This window comes from Platichthys flesus, chromosome 8 (assembly GCF_949316205.1).
Source record: "Platichthys flesus chromosome 8, fPlaFle2.1, whole genome shotgun sequence".
Taxonomy (NCBI): Eukaryota; Metazoa; Chordata; class Actinopteri; order Pleuronectiformes; family Pleuronectidae; genus Platichthys; species Platichthys flesus.
Window position 1 is genome coordinate 20,264,663 of NC_084952.1, and position 23,996 is coordinate 20,288,658.

At 40.0% G+C, this 23,996-nt stretch overlaps 1 protein-coding gene across 4 annotated transcripts in view; it reads right to left on the reverse strand.

Annotated features, from left to right (window-relative positions):
- Window positions 1–23,996, reverse strand: part of si:zfos-2326c3.2 (misshapen-like kinase 1) — a 64,038-nt gene that overhangs the window by 11,043 nt on the left and 28,999 nt on the right. For 2 of the 4 annotated variants that reach the window (XM_062393314.1, XM_062393313.1), the window contains exons 11-30: window positions 23,103–23,175; window positions 22,196–22,316; window positions 21,303–21,419; window positions 20,841–20,975; window positions 17,676–17,741; window positions 13,479–13,805; window positions 12,119–12,253; window positions 11,779–11,916; window positions 9,825–9,895; window positions 8,356–8,435; window positions 6,490–6,578; window positions 6,294–6,388; window positions 6,023–6,107; window positions 5,503–5,679; window positions 4,537–4,639; window positions 3,757–3,912; window positions 3,466–3,609; window positions 2,757–2,891; window positions 2,529–2,629; window positions 679–828 (exon numbers count right to left, since the gene is read on the reverse strand). In XM_062393314.1, the coding sequence (XP_062249298.1) occupies window positions 679–828; window positions 2,529–2,629; window positions 2,757–2,891; window positions 3,466–3,609; window positions 3,757–3,912; window positions 4,537–4,639; window positions 5,503–5,679; window positions 6,023–6,107; window positions 6,294–6,388; window positions 6,490–6,578; window positions 8,356–8,435; window positions 9,825–9,895; window positions 11,779–11,916; window positions 12,119–12,253; window positions 13,479–13,805; window positions 17,676–17,741; window positions 20,841–20,975; window positions 21,303–21,419; window positions 22,196–22,316; window positions 23,103–23,175 (2,498 nt within the window). The remainder of the gene's footprint in view (window positions 1–678; window positions 829–2,528; window positions 2,630–2,756; window positions 2,892–3,465; window positions 3,610–3,756; window positions 3,913–4,536; window positions 4,640–5,502; window positions 5,680–6,022; window positions 6,108–6,293; window positions 6,389–6,489; window positions 6,579–8,355; window positions 8,436–9,824; window positions 9,896–11,778; window positions 11,917–12,118; window positions 12,254–13,478; window positions 13,806–17,675; window positions 17,742–20,840; window positions 20,976–21,302; window positions 21,420–22,195; window positions 22,317–23,102; window positions 23,176–23,996) is intronic. The other 2 variants (XM_062393315.1, XM_062393316.1) reach the window with 2 other exon arrangements.

Here is a 23,996-nt window from a genome sequence, read left to right on the forward strand (position 1 = left end):
AAGAGAGTTCTGCTTCATTTTGTGTATTTTCGTATTGTCCTATGTTGCTTATATACCTGTTATATTTTCTATCGTGGTAAAAACATTAAAAAACGTAGATATCGCAGATATTATCATGCTTTGGTTAGTTTTTCTCTCTTTCACTTTTCATTGAAAATCCCTGTTTGTGTTGTATTTGTTGAACTACAATTACCATCTCACACTTTTACGCCTCCACCCACAAGTCTATTTTATTATCATGTTTGTCCAGACTCATACAACATGTGTGTCGTGAGGTCACCTTGACCTTTCTCCACCAAATTCTAACCACATCATTCTTGATAAATACCACATTTTTTACACAAATGATTATTGGGTATTTTTTAAACGCAGGTAAACCAGCTAGATAAAAAGACAATATACTCCTTTTCCATTTCCAGGAGTTTGGAGGATCAGAGTTCAGTTCATGAAAGCAGTTTATTTGTGAATGTTTGGACCAATTTTGAATTTGTTTTGCCTGAAAGAAATCTGGACCTTTGACCATCCATGGGTCCAAGCAAACAGGTTTGCCAAATTTGAGGGAATCCATCAGTGTTCCTGATATATCATTTTAACTAGGCCTCTGTGTACAAAGTATATATATATATATATATATATACATACATATCATTTGTATCTAAATAAAACTGAGACTCTTACATGAGTAGGCAGGTAGAGGTCGTACGGTGTCCCAGAGTCGACATCGATGGCGTGGAACCCGGACAAGGAACCGTAGATGACCTTTAATCTTTGACCTGCCTCCACTGTCAGGTCAACAGAGAGTGGTTTTTGAGGCAGAGACCTGAAAGACTGAGTAAACAAGTAACACAAACACAATATTTAGAATGTGATGAGTTAGAATAAGGACAGTGTGAAAAATTTGTAAGACTTCAACCAATCTCTTTACTGATAAATTCTCAAAATAAAACGGGACATCACCAGAACCACTTCCTTAATAATTAATCAGCAATGGCTTTGACAGTTTGACGAGCAGTTTCATAAAGATGGACATCCTCAAATATTCATGCTATTAACTCAGAATGAGAGCTTCATGTGTATTTTGGTATTTTTCTGAAGAGAGAGGGTTAAGACTGTACAACGCATCTACCTCTGTCAGAGCCACCATCACACAACTGCACTAAATATACCTGTCTCAATTCATCACTTTATACAATAATATTGTCTTTTGCACACTCTGTTTACATATTCTTACACTCATAGTATATTATATTATCTATTATTATACCCATACTATATATCATATATTATATCATACTCTTTATATATTCTTTGTATAGATAAGTCTATATACACATATTTATACATGTGTACATGTTGTTGTTATTATTATTATATGTTACTATTATTATTATGATATATACTGTTGCTGCTATTATTACTATATACTGCTATTATTATATTGGTATAATTACCTTCATATATAAATATAAATAATATACTATATATACTGTACTATTTTTATATACTGTCTAACAACAACATTATCATTATCATATTATCATATCATCAGTACTTACCATCATATGCAACTGCACCTTATCTACCCATTTATCTTGTGTTTCTGTTTTTATTGTTTCTACCGCAATATTTTATATTTTGTATTTAATTTTTATTTTATTTTATTTTATTTTATTGTATTGTATTGTATTGTATTTTATTGTATTCAAATGTACCGGCTGCTATGACGACTTAATTTCCCTTCGGGGATGAATAAAGTAATCTATCTATCTATCTATCTTAAACTATGAAGTGTGGAAAAAGTAGCTCAGGCCACGAAGGACACAAAGAAATGGGACACTGCTCTTCTGAGACGCTGTGTGTATAAACTCCTACAGCCTGGATGTGTCATGACTGTGTGCATGTGCAAATGTTGTGGAAGTGACCCTATTAGAATAGATATAGTGGTCTACGTCTATCAGTGATTTGTTACTAGATGTAAAGAGAAGCACCACATAAATCAGCAAATATCTGTACGTTCGACTTTACTACATTTATAAGTTGCATTGTGTCACATGTTCACATTGTTAATGTATATTTAAATATTTTTCATTTTATACGTTTAAGTGTATCAGTATCATGAGGGTAATTGTTTCACTGAGCTAATCGGAGCAGGCAGGTGATTTTACATGCAGTTACCCCACGCTCGAGAAGAAGATGGATTTGGATGAACCCACCGCAGAGACTCATCCGTAATTCTAAATATATTTAAAAGCAAGTACATTTTTGACTATTTATTTATACTTTAAATAGGTAAAAAGTGTCTAACTATTCTCCCAGTTTTAGTTGAAATGTTTCACTGGTCACAAACATGGTCAATCAAGGCCAATCTGCACTGTAATCTGTAGAATCCTGCTGATAGTGTGGCAAAAAAACATTGTATAATCTACAGTGTTCCCATGTAGTGTAAAAAATCTCTATACAATTCTTTCACACTGATACCAGACACACACACATACACACACACATACACACCACTAAATGTTACCAACCTTGAAGGCCATGAATTTGTGGTAGGGCTTTGGAGCCCAGGCGTACACTTCCACAGCATTCTTCAAAGCAATCACTAGGAACTTTATCTTCTCGTAACGCACTGAAAAACAGAGACACCATTACAAGTCTGTAACTTCCGCCTCTGAGCTTTATGTCATGGGGAAATGACAGCCGTGCTAATATGATCCGTAGTGCGCTTAAATAAGAACTTAGTAGTGTGTACTTACCCACTTTATAGTGGACACAGCCCTCCAGGTCACCTACTGAGGTCCAACCCAGTCTCTTCTCCACCTCTGGGTCATTGTGGAGGATTTTATTCCTTAACCAGGACAGGTAGTAGAGACGGAGCTTGTTCTTTTTACCTAGGGCAGTAATCATGTTAACATAGACAGATGTCTTTGTGCCAAAAACTGTACAAATTTGTCAGGGAGATTCCCCTCACGTGGTCTGGCTGCAGTATAAAAGCTGACAACATTCAGTAAGTTTCTCACCCCACATGGATTCCACAGCATTTGGTTTTGTTAGTACTTTGATTTCTTCATTTAATCTTTTACTTTATTTATTCTACGAATAGATAGTGTTTAGTTTAAACTAATTTGGGGTTCCCCCTACTTTGTCAAGCCTTAAGTCAGGTTGTGACAGAGTGGAATTCAAGACAGTGGAAGCAAATTTGTGACCTTTTGATTTTACTCTAATTAATTTTCAATTTTCTTTGGGATGGAAAATCAGCCAAGTGTTGATGGCATACCTGATTCTTCAAATATATGCATTAGCAAGGCCAAAAGATGTGTGACTAGTTACTATGACAATCTACATCACAAGAAGACCCCCAATATTCCTCACTATATTGTGATATTTTGAGATATGAAAGTGGCTTCTCTGTTTCTCTCTGCCTCAATCTATAGGGTCAAACAAAGGCTCTCAAGTAACATTTACCTGATATAGTGATGAGCACATTGAGTCCTTCCAGCACATCCATCTGCTGAAACCTTCGCCTGCTGATGAGAGAGTAAACTTTCCCTTGACCGCTTCTGTCCAACAGCCACAGACCATTCTCTGTCCCCACCAGCAGATTCACACCTATGCAGCAGAACGGAGACAAACCTTACACTCTCAAGCAAAATGCTGGGCCATGCATATATCTCTCTGTCAACCTGAGGTGTGACAAATCACAGGATCAGATATGTATTTCAAAGGAACAACAACAAGTGATATTGAACTACGAACCCCATAGTCCTGCACAGAGAACCTCTGTGTTGAACTTCTTCTTGTACTTGCGGATCTCGGGAGTGTCGCTCTGTGGTCGAATGTTGGTCGGGTTCACATTCACCACAGAGCCCTTCCTGTGGTTCTCTCTCTTGATTGGCTCACCCTTAACACCAGCTACATGAGAGCAGATAGTCCACAAAAACATGATGATGACCTCATGTAAAAAAAAAATCCAGAAAATAAGCCAGGTATTATTTTTGATAAGATAATATGATGATTAAAATGTATTGATGACACACTGTTACATCCTTTATTATTAGAGCTGTCCTTAATTTATGGATTTAGGCCAACAAGTGTTTCATTCTTTTCTGAGGTCTATCACCAGATGATTTCTCCTGACAGAGACTTGGCTGTATTTGGATCTTCTGAGAACTATTTCATTTATCATTAACCATTAGTCCTCTTGATAGCTCAAAATGCCAACGCAAATGGGAGGAACCTGGGCTCCTTTTAACAATACCTGGACTTTAAACACATTTTTGTTTATAAAATGATTTTATTTTCTTTATATAACTATTATTGGCGTTGTTTTCTTCATATTTCGGTAATTTCTGGATTTAATAACTGCATGTGGATGATATGCACGTTAATACGTATTGTTTTTTTTGTGTCATGGACACAAGAGAAACTCATCTCTCCCCTCATGTGTGTCTGTGTACGACATCATGTTGGTTTCTGGGCTTTGACTTGTGTCTGTTCTTGTTTAGAAATAATATTGATTAAAAACAATGTACTCACTGGGGCTCTGTGGTGGTGATGATATGGGGATCAATCTCGGATCGATGAAGGACAGGAAGGAGGAAGTTGAGGAGGTGTTTTTACCAGTAGGACTGCTGACAGTCTGATGAGTAGAACAACAGTGGAGACATTTAATCCAGTGACTACAACTATGTCAACTTCAAAGATCAACAACTTTCAGACTCACTTCCTTAAAACAATTGCAGCAAACAACTGGTTCTTGTATAAAAAAATAAAAAAATAAAAATCCCAAACACATGGACAGACATGCAAAGGCACACTCATGCAATGGAAGGGAAATTTAACCTCTGCTTTAAACCCATCTGGTGCAGGACACACAGAGCAGTGAGCACGTACATGGCTTCAACATATTAAACACATGGCTGGATAAGAAAGTGTTTGTGTTATTATGAAGACTGATACAACTGTAGTCCTACCAAGACATGTTAATACTGATAAGAAAGCACCAAAGCTGCGCCACTACCTCCCTCTAGCGGATAAATCTAAGTGGTGCAAATGGTCAGGGTAATTATTTTAAACATGTTAAGTAGTTTTGACAATGGACAATGTCGCTCAGCCTATTATCTTCACAATAACATCACAAATTGTGGTAATTCACTGGCACATTTCTTTTTCTTTTTTCATATGTCAATAACCAGAATCAATTATTTTCAACCATGAACTTTTTGCAGTGGATTTATTGATTAAATGCATAGTTTCTGAAGACAGACTCAGAAGTACTCTCGACTAAACATTAAACAAGAGAACTACAACATGAAATAAATAGCTTGAAAATCAATATTATGTGTTATATAATAATAATAATATTATATTATTATGTGCTTGTGTGTGTATGTGTGTGTGTGTGTGCGTGTGTTTGTGTTTGTTTGAATGTGTGTGAGTCTGTTTGTTTGAATATGTGTGAGTCTGTCTCCTTGAGTCTGTCTGACTGTACATTCTGTTTACCGTATTTGAATTGAGTTCCTGATGTGTGGGGCATCGAGGGGCTGTGGGTGACTGTGAGTAGCTGAGTTCCCGTGTTTGCTGCTGTTGGCACAGTGCATTATGGTTAGGACTGCAGTGGGAGGTTTTCTGCAGAAGATCTGGCAGCAGGTAAGTATCGTCAGAACCCAGCCGAGAAGTCTGTACAACACAATCACACAGACACACAAACACACACACACAGTAGTAATAAAGTGATGGAGCAGCTGAAGCCCCCTGGCGGGACAGGCGTTAACAGGAATTTGACTGATCACGCCACAACCTCTTTATAGTTTTGTCTTTTATAGTTAAAAGGTTATATATTTTAACTGATTTAATAACCACAGAGCCTGTGAATCCATAAGCACCGATTTACAGAATGTGGTTTAGACGGTACAGTGTGGAAAGTGTGGACAGCCGGCAGCTGTTAAACATGAAGATGCAGGGAGAAGTGTGGAGAGGACACAGGTTAGTGTCCGTGTGTGTGTGTGTGTGTGCTGTGTACCTGGTGCAGATTGTGGTGAGGTTGCAGCACGATACCATCAGGTATTCTTCTGTAGTATTTCCCTTTTCCATTGGACAAAGCAGACCTTGGAACACACAGAGCAGTCACGATTATAGAAAAGACTCATTTATAATGAATCCCACATTTATCCCACATTTGTGGGAGTGTAAATGTAAACCAATGACAGATTAAGCTGGTCCCAGTTTGGTTCTCGTGGTTTAGATGGCTCAAATAAACCTTAAAGACATCCATGGGGTTTCAAGATCCCCACCTGTTCCTCTCTTCATCATCACTGCTGCCGACCTCATCACTGGAAGAGGAGTATTCTGTGGCTTTGTGGAGCCGGACAAGAGCAGACTTTACACCCTGCATGATGGAGGTGAGAACAGAGATCAGTATATGCACAGGTATGTGCAACATAAAAAATAGCACATGCTCATTGCTATGAAAATGTCAAGCTAACTTACTTGTCTATGGCTGCTGGTCATGTTTTCTCTTGTGTTTCTGTGCTGCTGGAGACGGTGATTTAGAAGAGGACTCTCCAGCTTAAAGTAACCTACAGAACACACACACAAACAATCAGCTGTTATGCCACGAGAAAATATTTAAAAACACTAAACCCATATTCAGACGATGGTGAAAGAGGTCATCTTAAAAAATGGCAGCCTTTGCCTAGGGATGATACTGTACATAATAGGGTGCAGTGGAATGGTCTATTTTCCTTAGGAAGACGAATGAAATGACACAAAAGTATTACAGCGGCCGCCATATATTCGGAGTCTCTGTCGTGGTATTAGCATCTGTCCTGGATGATCCAAATCAAAAGTAGTCACTGAAGACGCAATAAGGCAAATGTTAATGCCAGGTATTAACCGGTGCATTTAGAGCTTTTCATATATGATCGCGTCTCTCAGGACAGATGATCAAATCCAATCTGAACAGGTCTGAGTGTCAGAAGTCGATATAAAACTTTTAAAGAAGCAACATCTTTTTGTTCGACAAATCACATGGGCTCTTATGGTAAATAAAGATAACATTTTCACCAGCATTTGGAACACCATACTCCAGACAGAGGTTACAAATCTCTTGCCTCCCACCCAGGATAATCAATAAATATATATTATGTTTTCTATCACAGCAACAAATGCACTTTTCTACAACAATGCAATTGAAAGAACAAAGCAGCTTTTTCTCAGTTGCAGAAAGAGCAAACAAAAGACTTTTCACAACAGTAAAGCCAAACGAGTCTCTAGGCGAATCTCTGATCTGTGGCTCCACAACAAGTTTGGCCGAGGCCAGGAGCCAAATTGAGTGGGTGGCATCAAAAACCTTTCCCTCCCAACTACACACAGAGGCCAACTTGCAAAACATTTTCTCCCGGTCTATCCCTCCTTGTAGGTAAAAATGTAGTTTCCTTACTTCCAGGCAAAGTGGATACGAGGATAAGGGCTTTATAATAGATGTGATATCTATTTTCCTGTCTAGACACACACGATTTATACCTTTAATCTTTGTTGTACAATCTCCCTGCTTAGAGTATGTGTATTTACCATATATGAAGTGTGTGGTGGGCTTGGTGTGACTACATGCATTTGGTGTATGTGTGTGTTTATGGATAAACTGAGTGTGTGTGTGGGCTCAGCTGGAAACCAGTGACTTAAATGTTAGTGCACATGTACACAACCCCGTAAGAGGCGGTGGTCTAGTGGCAGAAACTTGGACTATGGGCAGAGAAGGTCTCTGGTTCGTCTCTGGTTCCACTCCACGGAGAGACAACAAAAAGACGAACCTGGATTGATCTGTCCAAAAATCCAAGAGTCTCCCTACCCTGTCTAGTGCCCCTGAGCAAGGCACCTTACTCCCCCAACATCTGCTCCCCGAGCGCCGTACATGGTCGCTCACTGCTCTGTGTGTCCTGCACCAGATGGGTCAAAAGCAGAAGTTAAATTTCCCTAACTGCATGAGTATGTCTGTGCATGTGTTTGGGACTAATAAATGCATCTTAATCTTATTTTAAGTGTTTCTGACAGATAAGCGACTGCATGCGTTGCTGCAGGGCAATTTACAGGAAACACAGGGATCCTTTTAATGCTTCAACAATCTGTGGAGATAATGGTCACAAGTCCTTGGCACCTTTATTTTGGAGATCAGAGGCCTGTAGTTTGAGAATCCCGGATTAAGACCACAGGAGGTGACTGAACAACTAACATCTCTCGACTCTTTCAACAGAATTGAGGCAAGCTGCACCTTCTGGGGTTTGTCTTTTCTTTTCATAAAGCAGAACACAGCATGTGGATGAGAATTAAAAGGTGCTGAGCTAAGGCTGCACAGACCTGGGGGCTTGCTGCTGGTTGAGGAGACGACGTGCGACTGAGACCTTCCGCTTTTATCTGCTGCAGACACTGAGCCGCCACTAGATGGAGAGAGAGACACACCCAGGTAGAGTAACACAGGTGGAGTGTGAAAAACAAGACACGTGGTACAATACAGGGAATTGTGATGAAGCATTTCTATCAATTCTAATCAAGTATATCCTTCACGCTGCCAATGCACAGTGACCCAATTTCCACACCATTAGTTTGATCTAATCAAAAGTAATCATCTAAGCTAAACTAATCTGATTTACCCATGTGCCAGTACACTGAGTTGTAATGTGACAACAATAAAGATTCACTCTGGCTGGAAGAATTGCTTACAGCCAGGTTACAATACCAAAGATACAGATACTGGTATTTTCAGCTTGAGGCAACCAGCTCAGCTGATGCTCAGAATTAGATGGTGGGTGTTGTCAAAGAAGAGAAAGCTGTGTATTGTTAAAGGGAGCTGCATTGCTAAATTATAATTATAAATATTATAAACACATATCAACGATGAAGCATTACTTACCTACAAACAAACAACCCTCATTAACCATCTGAAGTCTGGAATCATGCCGCCATGATTAATTCAAAAATTCTTTCATTTATCATTTATCATTTCAATATAATTCTCCATAGATTCTCCAGGGAGTCAAGTCAATAATACAAATTAAATTTAAAACCCATGTCAAGGTCAACATATATGAAGGAATGTTGGAAGCGAAGAATAACTTACACCTCCCCAATCACTGAAAAAGATTTAAAGTAGTCCAGTAGAGAATAGACCATTTTATCTTATTTTACAAACTACAGGCAAATGCAGAACTTTAGTCTTTTCTACAGCCAAGCTGAGTGTACAGAGATAAATTCTGACACAGGTATTTATAGGCTTAGATTACTATCAGTTATTCAGTCTATGTTAGTCTTGTATGTAGTTTGATTATTGTATAAAATAATTACAACATAGTGACATTATAAACTGTGCATAAGGCAAAAAAAAGTATTTTAAATAAGATCCTCATTTTTAAAAGCATTAAACTGTTTTTTTTATAGATGCATAATATCAAATGTATTTTAAAATGGCTCTGAGGAAGAAGTTGTTTTAAAGCCTCAATGTTACGCACATTGTGTTTTGGTAAGAAATATAACGCTAGTGTTTACATGCCAGTTTGCCATTTAAGATCTACAGAGTGTAACAGTGAACACCCATTATTAGACTAGCTCTGGTTCCAGAACACATTAAATAGATGTTAACATAAATAACACCTTTTTAAATGTGTTAAAGACTTAGTGTGTTTAATTAGATTTTCCCTTTTCCCTCGACTTTTTAAGACCCTGTGGGATCCCTGAGATATTGGTGACATTCTTACAGCTCTCAGATTATTAGATGACTATCTGTGTTTTGCCTGTGTGTGTGGTGTGAGCACAGTGTGACCGTGCTGTACCTTGAAGCAGCCCTCCTGTGTCCCATCACCAGCTCTCTACAGTAAAACTTGGAGGTAGTGCGTTCTGGGACCTGATATTTACACGAGAAAAAGGGCAGATTTATCAGACGTAATGCAAACACATGGTAAATAAAGACACAAAGATTGCAACCTCCCCCGTGGTCCTCAGTACTTATTTTCTCTCTTCATAGGTTGGAACGAGCTCTTTACAAGGATTTCAGGTCCAGCCCAACAGGGACTGCAGCTAATTAGAGCGAGCTTTCTACAGTTTTGATGTGGACAACAACTTCAGCAGTGCCTGAGACGCTGCAGAGCAAAGTGCAATAAAATCTTTAATATCTCGTTGGGAGATATTTAATACTGGGGATTTAATGAGACTATTTGGTTGAGCTGTTTTTAACGTTTCTTAACATTTAAGTGTTGTTCCTCTAAACCATGACATGTGGAAACATCATCTGAGTCAGGGATCTTTCTCAACATTGTGCGCATGACGTGACACAAAGTAGCAGAGTGAAATCAATAATAAATCAGTCTGCGTGAGTTCTGCAAAGTATCGTTTTCTTTTAAACTAGTTTTTTTTTTAATGCGTATGAATCTTCTCAAACTTTGTTCTGCCGACCAGCTGGTGACCTTTCAACCTCTCGTCCCCTGGGTCACACGACCCAGTTACAGAGAGGAAGACACACCCAGCAGAGCAGGAAGAGAGCTGTGAGAGTAACTATCACACTCTGACAAGTTGCCCACATCCTGCATCTGGATACAAACACACACACACACACACACACACACACACATACACACAGAGGCATGCACACACATGTTTGTAAAGCTTCTTAGTGAGGACCCTAATTGGCATAAGTCATTCCCTAGCCCCTTACCCTACCCATCCAAAATAAAGGCCTAACCCTAACCCTTAACCTAACCTAAACCTTATTCTAACCCTGACCCTAAAATTGATTCTTTAACCCCCAAACATTCAATTAAAGGGGGGGGGGGCCACAAAGTGAGTACCGGTCTAAAGGTCTTCACTTTCCCAAGTGTCCTCACACCGTAGGTTGTAGACTCAAACGGGTCCTTACAAAGATAGCTGTACAAGAACACACACAAACAGACGTACACACACACACACACACACACGCGCAGAACTTGCTGCCTGTTGTTTCCTGTCTAATATTGCGGCACACGCGTGAAAGTCTTTGATATTTTGAAAATCATTGCACGTTGAGGATTTCAAAACCAGGGTTAGTAGGGTTTTATTATATTAAATAAATCAGGGAACTGTTCAGTTGATTTCAGACAGCTGGAAAAGTCCTAAAATACACATAAGCTTGTGCTGTATGACTCCAAAATGTTAAAAAACATTCTTAAGGCCACTGCAGTCTCCTACAGCAGCTCCAGCTTCTACATTGAGGTCACAGGAGAGAGTAGTGAGTTATTAACTGCGCTATCGACTCCATATGGTCTCCTCTTCGCTCAGCAACATAACACAGCAAACAGACAGCTTTATTGGGCTCCCCTCCCCTCTATGTAGCACTTATTAGTTGTTCTATCAACTCCATATGGTGTTCGGTTAGTAAATACACCTAACTGCAGAGCCACTTAGTGAAACATCTAGTGGGCGAGCGGGGCTGTTATAGTGAGAGTAAAGGGAATTAGATGTTTTGGAGTATTTAAGGTGTGATAATCACAGAGATGGTTTTAGTTAGAGGCCCTTCAGGACAAGCCTTGAGCTAAAACACAGCCCCTCCCCAGCACAAGCACGTTAACACAAACAGCCCAAAACACAAACACACATCAACAGTATGCCAACCCTGTGATAGGTACGCCTCGTCTTGCTTGGTGTGACAGGATGCTTCTCTCACACACATTTGCCAACCAACTGTGATGCAGGCTACATGCTGTGCCTGGCATGACATTAAGATCTAGGTTACCCTCAGAAAAAGTTGCAACTCACTTTAGGCGGTTCATCGACTGAGTCCCAGAAGACATCATCGGTGATGGACATGGGTGAAAATGGCGACAGGGGAGAAAGGGGCATATCTGACATGGAGCTGCTGTGAGGGGCCTCTCGACTAGAGCGCAGATTGGCATTCTGGGGAAATAAGACACTTTTAACCACATAATAGAAATCACTATAATTCCCAGAAAAGATTAACCTATTAATGTTTCTGAGCTGCAATTGTAAAAACAATGCTGTACTAAAAAGGGCAGAATACATAGACAAAACATTTTCTTAAAACAGAGGCAAGAAAGAAAAGACAAGCAAAAGGTGTTATGTGCTAAAATTAGTATACCTGGCTGAGGTGAGCTCTCTGCATGGCTGGGGTACATGGACTAGAGCTGCTCCCAGAGCCCATCCTCGAGTGCACCTGGCTGGGAAGACCAGCAGCCAAGAGCAGCCGCGCCAAGTTTGATTCCTGGAAGTCCATCTACAGCAGAATAAACATGTAAGACTGTGTGTGTGTGTGTGTGTGTGTGTGTGTGTGTGTGTGTGTGTGTGTGTGTGTGTCTGTGTGTGTCTGTGTGTGTTAGATGGGATCAACAAGACCAATGAGATTTATTTTTCAGACATAAATTACTTTGTGCTAAACTAATACGTAGAAATGAATTTTAGATACAAAAAAACATGTTTCCTTTTACAGCAGATATTAATGTCAAGAAAATAATTTGAGACTATGACTGTATATCCTGTAGAACCTTTTTAATAAGGTGTGCTTGAAAAGTGATGCAGCCACGACACATCATCTTTGGATGTCTGATAACGGCTGATTCAGCAATTTTGGCAGGTCACTGAGGGTGGACTTGCTGCATTCCTTATTCTAAAACCTTTTGCAGTCCCTGCAGTCTGTATTTAAAACAAAAATCACACATTGAATTAATTTAAAGGGTTACAAAACTTACAACTTCAAAAATTTCAACTTTTTATAAAAAGGTTTTGACTCCTATCTCAGGGTTTAGGAATGAACTTCTTCTAAGAATGTTTTCACACACTCATACAGAATAAAGAGTGCCACTAAGCAGTCAGATGTCGGAACTTGTTTTAATAAAAGAGTAAAACCTGCTTTTGTTTCTCTTTTAACACCTAAGGTCTGTTTCCTGTTCATGTTCCTTGTGTGGTTTAGCTACTGCTCTATGAATAGAGGGTGTGAACCACATATTGTCATCCTCCACAGTCAGCATCCAGCAAACCATGACCCATTTACATGGAAAGAAAATAAATAAATGAAGCTGACTTAGAACACTGTAACACCTTCACATCCAAGGTTGAATGTTTCATTTGAGTTTTTTTCAAGTTGTCACTCATAATAACCAGTTGAAAAGTCATTGCTGGTACAATGTTTACACTGGAGAGCACCAGTTCCAGACTTCCTCCTTGGGCAACTGTATTTTTTCAACCATTCAAACATTTTGCTTATTTTCATTTGGTGAGAAAGGTCTGCCTAAGGATGACATGGCGTGGACAAACCGAGGAAGAAAAAGAGCTGGGAAGAATTGATGGGGGTCTAAAGAGGGACTAAAAACAATAAAAGCGACTGAGGAGGGACGAACACATGAGAACACAGAGGAGGGTGCGACAGAGACAGACAGAGTGGGAAAAAGTGGGATGTGGAGGCAATAACGGGTGCTAGACGGCTGAGGAAGACAGGGTTTTACCACTGAGCGCTGGCTGTTTGCAGGGCGGCTGGGTGAGGAAGCAGCAGCGGCAGCTGTAATCCCACTTTTAGCTGTTAGCTTTTGGACAGCTGCCACAGGCCTTTCTCTCTGCCTCTGCCTCTCTCGCTCCCTGTGTCTGTGGTCGTGCTGCAGTGACAGGAGCTGGGTTTGGTCCTTGGGCAGGGTGCGGTGGGAACGTCTGGCCACGGAGGGCTGCTGATGCTGCGCCACAGACTGGGGTTTGGACTGCAGCTGAAGCTGATGCTGAAGCTGATGCTGGGGGTGCTGGGACTTACTCTGAAGCAGCTGTTTCGGGGCCACGGCTCTCTATGTAGCAAACATGAAAAGCACATGTAGAAACTAACAAAGCCTGGGAGTGCCTACATGTAGTCAGACAAATGTGTCTATTGAATTGTGAGGTTATAATGACTTTTTTTTTACAATATAAGCAGGAAACTTAAGACCGGTTATTGGAAGTCAAGAATCTAAATCTAAACTACCGTGACTCTAGATTCTAGACATATTTCTGGATTTGTATTCACGCGATAAAGCACATTCTATTTTCATGTTTTTATGACACAAGGTTCTTTTTCAACTGATTTCAACCCCTCTTTCCAAGATTAACTCAATCTACTTGATTAGATTGACTCTAAACTGGCCCTATATCTGGCTGAATGTCACTATTCTCAAATCACATACTTGGCATATTTAGAAAGCCATTTAGATCTGGTAAAATGGATAATATTGGATAATCAAATTTTACTTTAGATGAAAAGAAGAATCACTTCCGAAAAAAAATCCCACAGAAGTTGCTATGACATTTCAGTTTCTAATGAGTCAAGATGAATACATACTTCGACATGTGTGATCAACCCCGTCAGCAATAACTATTGAGTTTGCATAAAAAAGACTAGTTTTCAGTGTAAATTTATTGTATGCTGTGTTTGTGTACTCCCAGGTTCTGTAGAAACACTTTAGACAAACATGGATGGGAAAATCTTATAAGCATATACTGGATCATCAAGCTTGTTGTGCGACACATAGAAAGAAAGCACACACAGTAAGACGGAAGCTGATTTGGTTTAAACCACAGACCAATGTGTGAGAAAAAAACCTTCTTTAAGTTGCATTCAGTGAAGCAGCTGACTCTGGCACAACATTCATAAATATCTGTAGAAGTTTGTGCAGATCAGGAATGCGAATGAGCTCCAGCTGGGTCCAAACAGTCCAAACAAGATGGATGTAACATGACACAGTGAGCTAGCCACATAAAAAAAACCAAACATAAATACACAAAGCTGTATTGTAGTGTGTGTGACACAAAAGAAAAACTCTGGGAGGCAGTGTAATGAGACAGTCTGGTGCTATATGCTGTGCATCCACAAAGTTCACACAGAAACGCACCACAGTGTTGATACCGACCCAAATCCATCAGGACCTGAGGGGACAGGTCAGATTTGGCCCAAACTATTTAAATTATATTAGGGGTTGCGTCTTTGATGTTACTTTTGCAGATTTTTTACACTGCTTATCAGCGAAAACAAGGGATAGTGTCAGGATAACACAAACTAGGGTAAGAAACTCAGATTATATTAACTGCATCAGGCTTGAGTCGGGTTTGGACATAAAGAACAGAATGCCTGGAGAAAAATGGGGCCCAAGATGCACTTAAAGACCCACACGCTCCAACACATCAGTTTGGTTTTAGTAGTTAAACTTTCAGGGTAACTGTCACAAGCCATGTAGTACCTTGCAAACCAGTAGACCCAAAGGAATAACACAACGTGCCATCCTGCTGTTCAGACGTGAACATGGCCACCACATGACAACAAGCTGAGGTTAGATTCATGTGAATGCTGCCATAACAGGAAAACCACCTGAGATATAATGCTGTTTTCTTGAGAACAATATAAGGCTCACACAGAACTGAAATACTCAACATACCATCCACCAGCCAATGTCACACATCAGCGTCTCAGGGCCTGAGAATAAGGTCCATTTTCACAGCAAAATCAGGAAAACAATTCATGTCAGCCAACTGCAATTTACAATCCAAATCACCACTGAAAAATAACCATTCGTTTCTCTATTTAGTGAGTTACCCAATGTTAATGAATGCAACACAGTGAAAGAGGACAAAAAAAAATACATCGGTTCATGCCCAAATTAGTCCATTTAATAACCATCAAAACCATTTTAATGGTGATCAAACTTTAATAGGGAGAATGGCATGCCCGTCATCGCCACAGCGCCCCCTGGATTCCTGGAACTGCATTATGTAACACTGGTGTACGGAGCTGGAACCCGGTAGCTTATAATCAGAAGCCAGGTTAACCCATTTTGATAGAGATTTGGCTAGCCAAGTTAGCAGAACAATTTGATGTGATTTGACGTACCTAATGCTCGGATGTCAATAACTGCGTGGGCTACTTGTTTGCTGTGTTAGCTTGTCAGCTTGGTTCATCTCAAATGTCACAACAAATTAAACAAAACGGTCTATATGTGTAAAATCTAGGGGGAGTGCAAGTATAGCTGAGAGCGAATCTTGCGTTGTGTCGAATTAATCAGCGCTGTACCCAGCTAAGGCAATGTCAGTTGAATAGTAGATCAAGCATCAAGTTTTACCAAACTGAAAGATGTTTGAACAGAGTTCAGCAGGAAGGTCACTGTGACAACAGTGCTGATGTAGTATAGTAAACAAGCCAAGTTAGCCATCTAAGCTGTCATGGTTCCAACATGTAACAATGGACATTTTTGCCCCGAATAGATATTAGACTATATTGAATTAAGTCACAGTCTCGTCCTGGGTCCAGGTTACAGACATCGTCATCAGGACAACCTGATGTAGTGGAATCATTTAATGTCATGTTTAATTTGTGCATAAATTCTGAAGTTTAATTCTCATATAACAAAAGCTGATCTTAAATCTGCTTAACACATACAAAATACATCAAATACATCTAAGGACAACAGTTATACTTAAATAGTTGCTAATTCATGTATCCATCTGTACATCCAGTCCTTAAATTTAACAAATCTACAGGCTATCAGGCAAACGTCAAGAGACACTCTCATTACGCCACAGAATCATCATCAGGGAAAAGAGATAAGGACCTTTCAGAGGCAGCAAAGAGAAACAGAAAGAGTTTTCAGAAATCGAAAACAGCCAAAAGAAACTTGTATAGTGAATTTGTATTTCTGAAACCCCTAATGAGATTAAATAGTAACACTCTAGAGGAATACGTTGAACGGGAGATACTAGAAATGAAAGCGGCTCCACGCTGTGAACAATGGAGTGAGGGGTGCAGAGAGGAAACATGTGAGGCAAGGAGAGAGGAGGCATGGGAGGTGAGCTGGGGAGAGACATAGAGGGAAGGCTTTGAGACAAAAGTGATAGCGTGCTGTGAGAAGTGGGCCTAAAAGCTTCTCAAAATCTGACACTCCCACTATGGTGCAGTGTTTCACTGAGGTCTCTCTGAATCCTTAATGGAGTCCCACACAAACGCTGAATTAAAAGCTCTGAACCTTCACTGTCTTATTGATTGAAAACTAAAAAAATAGGAACCAGTCCCTCCAGGTGTATTAAAGCATGAAGGAAACCCTTCTTTCACTGAAAATTATAAAACATAAAATTGCAGACACTCGGACAATTTACTTTGTTTTCCGTTTGTGTTTGCCTCCTTTCTCCATTCCTATGTCTTATATACATTTTCTCTATCCGCCTCACTCTTTCAATTCTCCCTTCATAGTATACAGTAGGTGTCTTGCCAGAGACAGCACCAGCTAAATAATCTCTCTCTCACTATCTCAGTCTTTTTTTCCTCAAAGCATATACTCTCTTCAGCTTCAAGAAACAATCATCTCATCTCGTAGAAGAGCTTTGATACAAGTCAGTACATTACAAAATGCCAGCTACAAAGTCCTGCAGTTGCATGTAACATGTTTTAATGTCCAACAGTTTGAAACTTTAAATATCACATAAGACAATCGAGAGGATGGACAAGAGAGGAGAACGAGAGAGAGATCAAATTCTCCTGACAGGTTCACTGTTTGCACACATCTTGTACACCCGAAGCGATGTGTCTTCACTGACTGAAACCATCAGCATCATTAAAAATGGATCTGCGTTCGGTTAAATAACAAATTCCCCCTGTTTTTCAATGACAAGTGAAAAGACGAAGAGTGATGGTCTGTTACCTGCTCTTCTGTGAAGTCCAGGGGCCTTACTGACACATCGGCACTCCCCTTTCTGCCCGCCTGGTCCTGGTTAGACAGACAGACACACACACACACACACACACACACACACGCACACGCACACGCACACGCACACGCACACGCACACACACACACAGACACACACACACACAGTTGAAAACAGAGAACCACATGTTTGAAATAAGATACCTGTCAGTATATTCCATGACTTTGATAACTTTTTGATTGAAGAACTCAATCATTTTAATTCAAGCCTGTCCCACATCAGGATATTCTCACAAAGTCCTCACAAAAAAGGAGGAAGACACACGCACACACACGCACACACACACACACACACACACACACAGACACACACACACACACACAAATTAGGGTACACCAAGGTCCTCAGCACAAGTCTGAGAGGTGGGAACTAAAATATTCAGAGTGTGCATGGTATGGCGCTTTTAGTCAGCGCCCTCAACTCTGAATATTTCATTATGACCTATTTTCCAATTTATCCTAGAAAAACCTTAAATGTCGAAAGACTTCATACTGGATTTTCTTTTAAATTTACAATGTCTAATTGAATCTGCACAATTTAAATATTTGCAGTGGTTGCACCAATGCCTTTAAATTGCGTTTGTTCAGCTTGGATTTGGAGGGTCACAAAAAAGCAACAGGAGGAGATAATGTTTATGGGAAATGTTGTCTGTAAATAAAGCTGAGAGATTGATCATATAGCACTTATCATGGTCTCATTATTAACAGTTTAGATTTAACAAAATCCCCTTATTAATTATTCATGTAAACACTATGTACACGTTTTATTATGTCCCTAATGTGCCATTATTGAATGTTCTCTACAATGGTTTTGTAGTATGTACGTAACTTTGGTGGATTGATATTATTATTAACAGCTTAAAATCAAATCTTGTAATAAAGACGATGCAATAAGTTGATGTTATATTAGTGTTTTAGAGATAAAAGATACCCACACAATACCCTAGCATCTGGGAGAGAACAAGGGCTCCCTAATGTCGCTAAGTCATTCTGGCAGCAAAGGCTGTTTTATGCCGATAAAATCTTTACTCTCGAAGCATCAATCTCCTTTAGTCTACACTTCCAGAAGACAAGCAGTTCCACAAACCTGCGGCTGGGGATCGCTAAGTATAACCACAGTCTGCTGGGACAGTGAGGGTTCAGGCCACCCACAAGCAAAACAAATATTTACTATACTATACACACAAGCCAGCAATTCTCAAAAGGTGTACTTTGGAACAGTGGTATTTTTACACTGAAGCAGTCGGGATGAGAATCAGGACCTCTAATTCCAAGGCTGTGTTTCTCTGTTGGAAATCGATTGGATTGCTCTCACAAGGTTGAGGGTGAGTTACTGCCCCAAGTGAGGGAGTTTAAGTATCTCTGCGTCATGTTCACCAGTGAGGGAAAGATGGAGCGTGACATGGACGGACGGGTCCATGTGGCATCAGCAGTAATGTGGAGATGGTGCCACACTTTTGTGGAGAAGAAGGAGCTGAGCCACAAGGACTTTTCCTGTTGAGGATCACTTCTATGGAGGACCATAGAAGTATTTTTAGTCTATCAATGGGAAGTCAGACTACTGATTTCTAAAATGATAACAAAGTGGTTACAGAAGTGGTTTTTCTTTATCACAACAGAGTTGTGTAATTCCACCAATTACCATTTACTGTCCCCGTCCACTGCAGAGATTCAAACACTAGCCCACGTCTCTAATCTTCAAACCACCAACAAACAACTGAAACACACATGACACTTGCCAAATCAATGTGTGAACTGACTGGAACCAATCAGTTGAGAACGCACCCAGGCAAGCTCTCTCATTTGACACAATACAAGACATCACATCACACACTCACTGAACCCATCACACAGTCAAATGCATTGCATTAAAGCTTAATGAAGCGTCAGATAGATCCATTACACAAGCTGAACATAATGAGTTAGAGACAATCTGTGTCATCAGGATCTGACACGTACACATACCGCCACACGCACACAAACACACACACACACACACACACACACACACACACACACACACACACACACACACACACACACACACACACACACACACACACACACACACACACACACAAGAGCACACCAAGTAGACATATAATGTAACTAGACAGATATTAATAGAATCGTAACACACTGTCTTCTACCTGAAGAAGTCCCAGCCACGAACCTGCTTTGTGGTGTTAAAATAGACCTATTTAAAGTCATTGGTGTGTGGGATGGATTCATCAAGTATGTGTTAAAATTAATGACTGTAAAATGAACCTGGGTTCGTAGGGAGGGCTATGTGTCTTTGTCTGAAATGAGGCGAATCGGCAGAGACACCTCAGCCTGTCTAAACATACTTTCTCAAAAGTTACTCTGTAACGCACATTAAAGTTGATTACCACATTAGTACTTCTTCTTAATTTCAAAAACTGTAGAACAGATACAAAGCAAAGGATTTCTGAAACGTATTCAATCTCCAACTAGTGTACAAAACTTTTCAAAATTACTATGACATGCTAATTTATTTTATATATGGGCCTCTTCTCTTAGAAATATACTTGTTTAGGTGCACCTGCATCAACAAAGGAGTGTTTGATTAGCTTAAACTATAACGTGTAATAAGCTGCCCTCAACAGTCTGTCCTCTGTGCCGCTACATTGAAGAGAGAACGGTTTCATCACCAGGATGCCGAAACCTGACGGGTGCAATGACTAAATCGGTGAATCAGATCAAAAACACACCATGAGCTTTCAAGTTCCTGTGAGAAATAGTACAAGCAAAAAAATGCTACAAAGTAAAAAAAAATGCAAAGCGAAGTTGTGTAATTTGTTGTATGTGGGATTTTTTTTTAATCTTTTTGTAAACTAAAATTTTATCCAGTGAATGAGGTGATTTCATGAATCAGATCACTTGAGGTTCTGAGGTAGGAAAGATCACTAAAGTAATCAAGATTTGCGTCTTCTTGACCAACTTACCATCAGACCAATTAGCATCAGCCATCAGAGCCTTTTCACTGGTGCGGCTTAAAATACTAAAACATTTCAGAATTTTGACTTCCCATAATAGTCAAGGAAACAGAATTGATTTAAGTAAGAGATTGATCTTTACCGGCCTCCTGTCGCTCCTCCCGTTTCTCCCGTCCAGTAAGATTCTGTTGTCATGGAGATCTGACTCCTCCCCAAGCAAGACTTCCTGAAGATCTGCCCACTGAAAGGCACAGTCCGCCAGCTGCTGCCTCTGCTGCTGCGAGCGGGGGAAATATACGTAGTGCGATAAAAATTTAGTCATAGCCACGTTCAAAAGACGGAATCATTTGTATTTACACAAATTACAATAAATGGATCGTGAAAAATGTAGATTTTAGATCATTAACATTTCACAGAGTGTCCCACTTGGATGACGTTTTTCAGGTTGAATCTGTCAGATCAGTACAGGACAGATGTGACACAGCAGGTGGAAGGTAAGGCAAGATGTAGTTGATAAAGCGAATGTTCTCTCTAGCGGGACTATTGCCACCTGACTGTCCATAAGTGCTGAGTGACTACAGAAGAGTGTGTCGGCAGTACTTACAACCTCTAACTTCAGCCGTTGCTCGTGCTGCTGTTGGATCCTCTTCTGTCTGTCCGCCACTAACTGCTGCTTGTAGTGCTCCTGCTCCGCCAACTGTTGCCTGTGCTGCTGTAACGCCTAGGCAGGAATTCATATATGATCATATTTCCAATTGAATTATCGAAAAAACAATAGCGTAGACTTAAACTCGGTTTCATCTCAGGAAAAACGTGGGCTTTAAAATCTTCATTCCAGATAAACCAGATAGGATGATCGCAGAGTTTTCTAACTTCACTCTGCACCATAGACTGTTTTTAAAAGGCTCTGTGCACAAAAGCACAAAAACTAAGTGTGTAGAACTTTTTGAGGAGGTCTAACTAATAATGTATCTTAACAAATATTTTAAGGTAGTTCAACCCAACAGTACAAACAGGCAGGTTTAGAACTGGCATGGAACTAGTAATAATATTATCTGTAATTGGTACGTCAACTAGGAGGTATTTTCTTTAATGATTAATCTGCCAATTATTCCCTCAATGGGTAGAGTGTAATATGCTTGTTTTGACATAGGAAAAAGGCACATTTGAAAAGGTGGAACCAGTCATTATTTACAATTTTGGCTTAGAGTATAACAACAAATATTTTCTGTTTATCAAAATTATTGGTTATAACTTTTTTCCAGCAATAAATTGATCGATTAATCGAAAAATATTTGCAGTTCTTCAGAAAGAATAAAATAATTAATTTGCTGTGATGTTTCGAGCATGTTAAACTCTTTACCAGGAGCTTCTAGCTGTTCAGTTTGTATTTTAAACATTTTGGGAAGTTAATCAAGCACCCGCTTTGAAATAGAAGTGATGGCATCTTTACTGTATATGAATGTGTACAAAGTTGCGAATGAACTTGAAACCTACTTGTCTCTGATAAGCAGCACTTCCTTCCTGACCTCCCTCTCTGCCTCCTTCACGATCTTCGGTCTGCAAACGTAGAAACTCCCGTCTCAACGTCCACTCACCAGGAACATTCACGATTGAGCTGAAAGAGTAAGAGTGGGCGAGAGAGTAAGAGAGGGCGAGAGAGAGAGCGACAGAGCGAGAGGGAGAGGCAGAAAGAGAAACGGTGTGATATTTACTGCGACAGCCATCTACCGAGAGAATATGGGCACAGTTACGCAAATACACACTTAAAGCTCATCCTAGGAGAAAGTGCCCGGCTCCAAGTGCCATCTGCTGTTTAAAGTCCAGAGACAGTAACAGAGAGGCTAGTGCATCTGTCCATTGCCATAGAAAAAACACACACACACATATGTCCCGCAGTGATTCATTAGCAATGAATTTGCTGCGGGACATTCAAAGTGACATTAGTGTTTATGTAGTGTAAGTGATAATGAAAGAAATGACACATTTTAAAGAAATCCGACACCTAGTTTGTACGTTCACCTGGTTTCCTTAACCATATATTTCTTGACACCATATTGCAGAATCAGTGCATCTGACGGGGTTCATTAAATTAACATTTCTTTTTGCATATGTAAATCTGCGCCAACTGCTGTGGTTCTAAATTATTTCTCAGCACATGGGAGCAGACTTTCATAACACACCCTGGGATCCCCAAGAGCATTTTTTCCATGGCCTCTGATGGCTAAGTGGTTAAGGTGCAAAGTCACATCCATGCACATGATGGCACGGTTACGTTCCCAGCCAGGGGACTGTTGTTACATGTCACACGCTTGTTTTCTCCGCCCTTGTCTCCTGTTTATCTTTAACGTCAAAATGCTGAAACAATATTCAATATTCATGCCAAGTGTGAAAAGGCTTTTACCTGGGCTCTCCTTCCTCCTCTGTTACCTCGTCCTCATCTTCTTCACTGCCACTGTACTCATACTCTGGACCCTCTGAACGTAGAAGGAAAGAAAGAGAAAGAGAGAGAAAAATAATTAATTAATATGATATAAGGTAATAGAAAAAAACAAAAATCCAATATCTCCTCACCAGGACTAATGGAAACAGGATCATTTAATGCGCCTTTTATAAAATATTTAGTTTTACTTTTGTTTTTCTTTTCAAACGACTTCATTTATCTATATGTCTATCGGGACATGAAGAGGTTTTCTACAAATAAGGCAAAAAGTGTTCAAGAAACAAATTATCGACGCTCCCTTCCACTGAGTTATTGTGATATATGATATTTAACTGAAGCTGTAATGGCTATTTCACAGTGGTTGTAAATCTTTGAACATGTATCACCAGCTGCATCCCCATTTTATCCATTTTACTCGTCCATGTCAATATGAGCTGCTTTTCTGTAAGTGTTGTCAGAACCCTGACGTACGGTTTGTAGGTGGTGCTTTGGGAGAACACTTTTGATGTGTAAGCACTTCTGTGGGTATTCTCCTCAGGCTCTCTCTGAACGAGCCACTGTATCATTATAAATTCCTCCATGCCCCGCCGTCTTGTTACATCGTCTACCACCAGTGGCAATTTTGTCATAAAAAAAAAAGCCACACCAGAGCTTAATGTGGGTAAACTGGGGCAATAAGAAAGTAAATCAGACTCTTGTTTGGTGGAGCACATATGGCACAGAGTTGTTATAGCGGGGCACGGCTTCAGATGAGAAACGCTGAGTCATCTCAATGCTCACCCAACCTCATTCATAAAAACAATGTCTCTCCTTTCCACATACACCTCCTGCCATGGGACCCATACAGGCACTGTA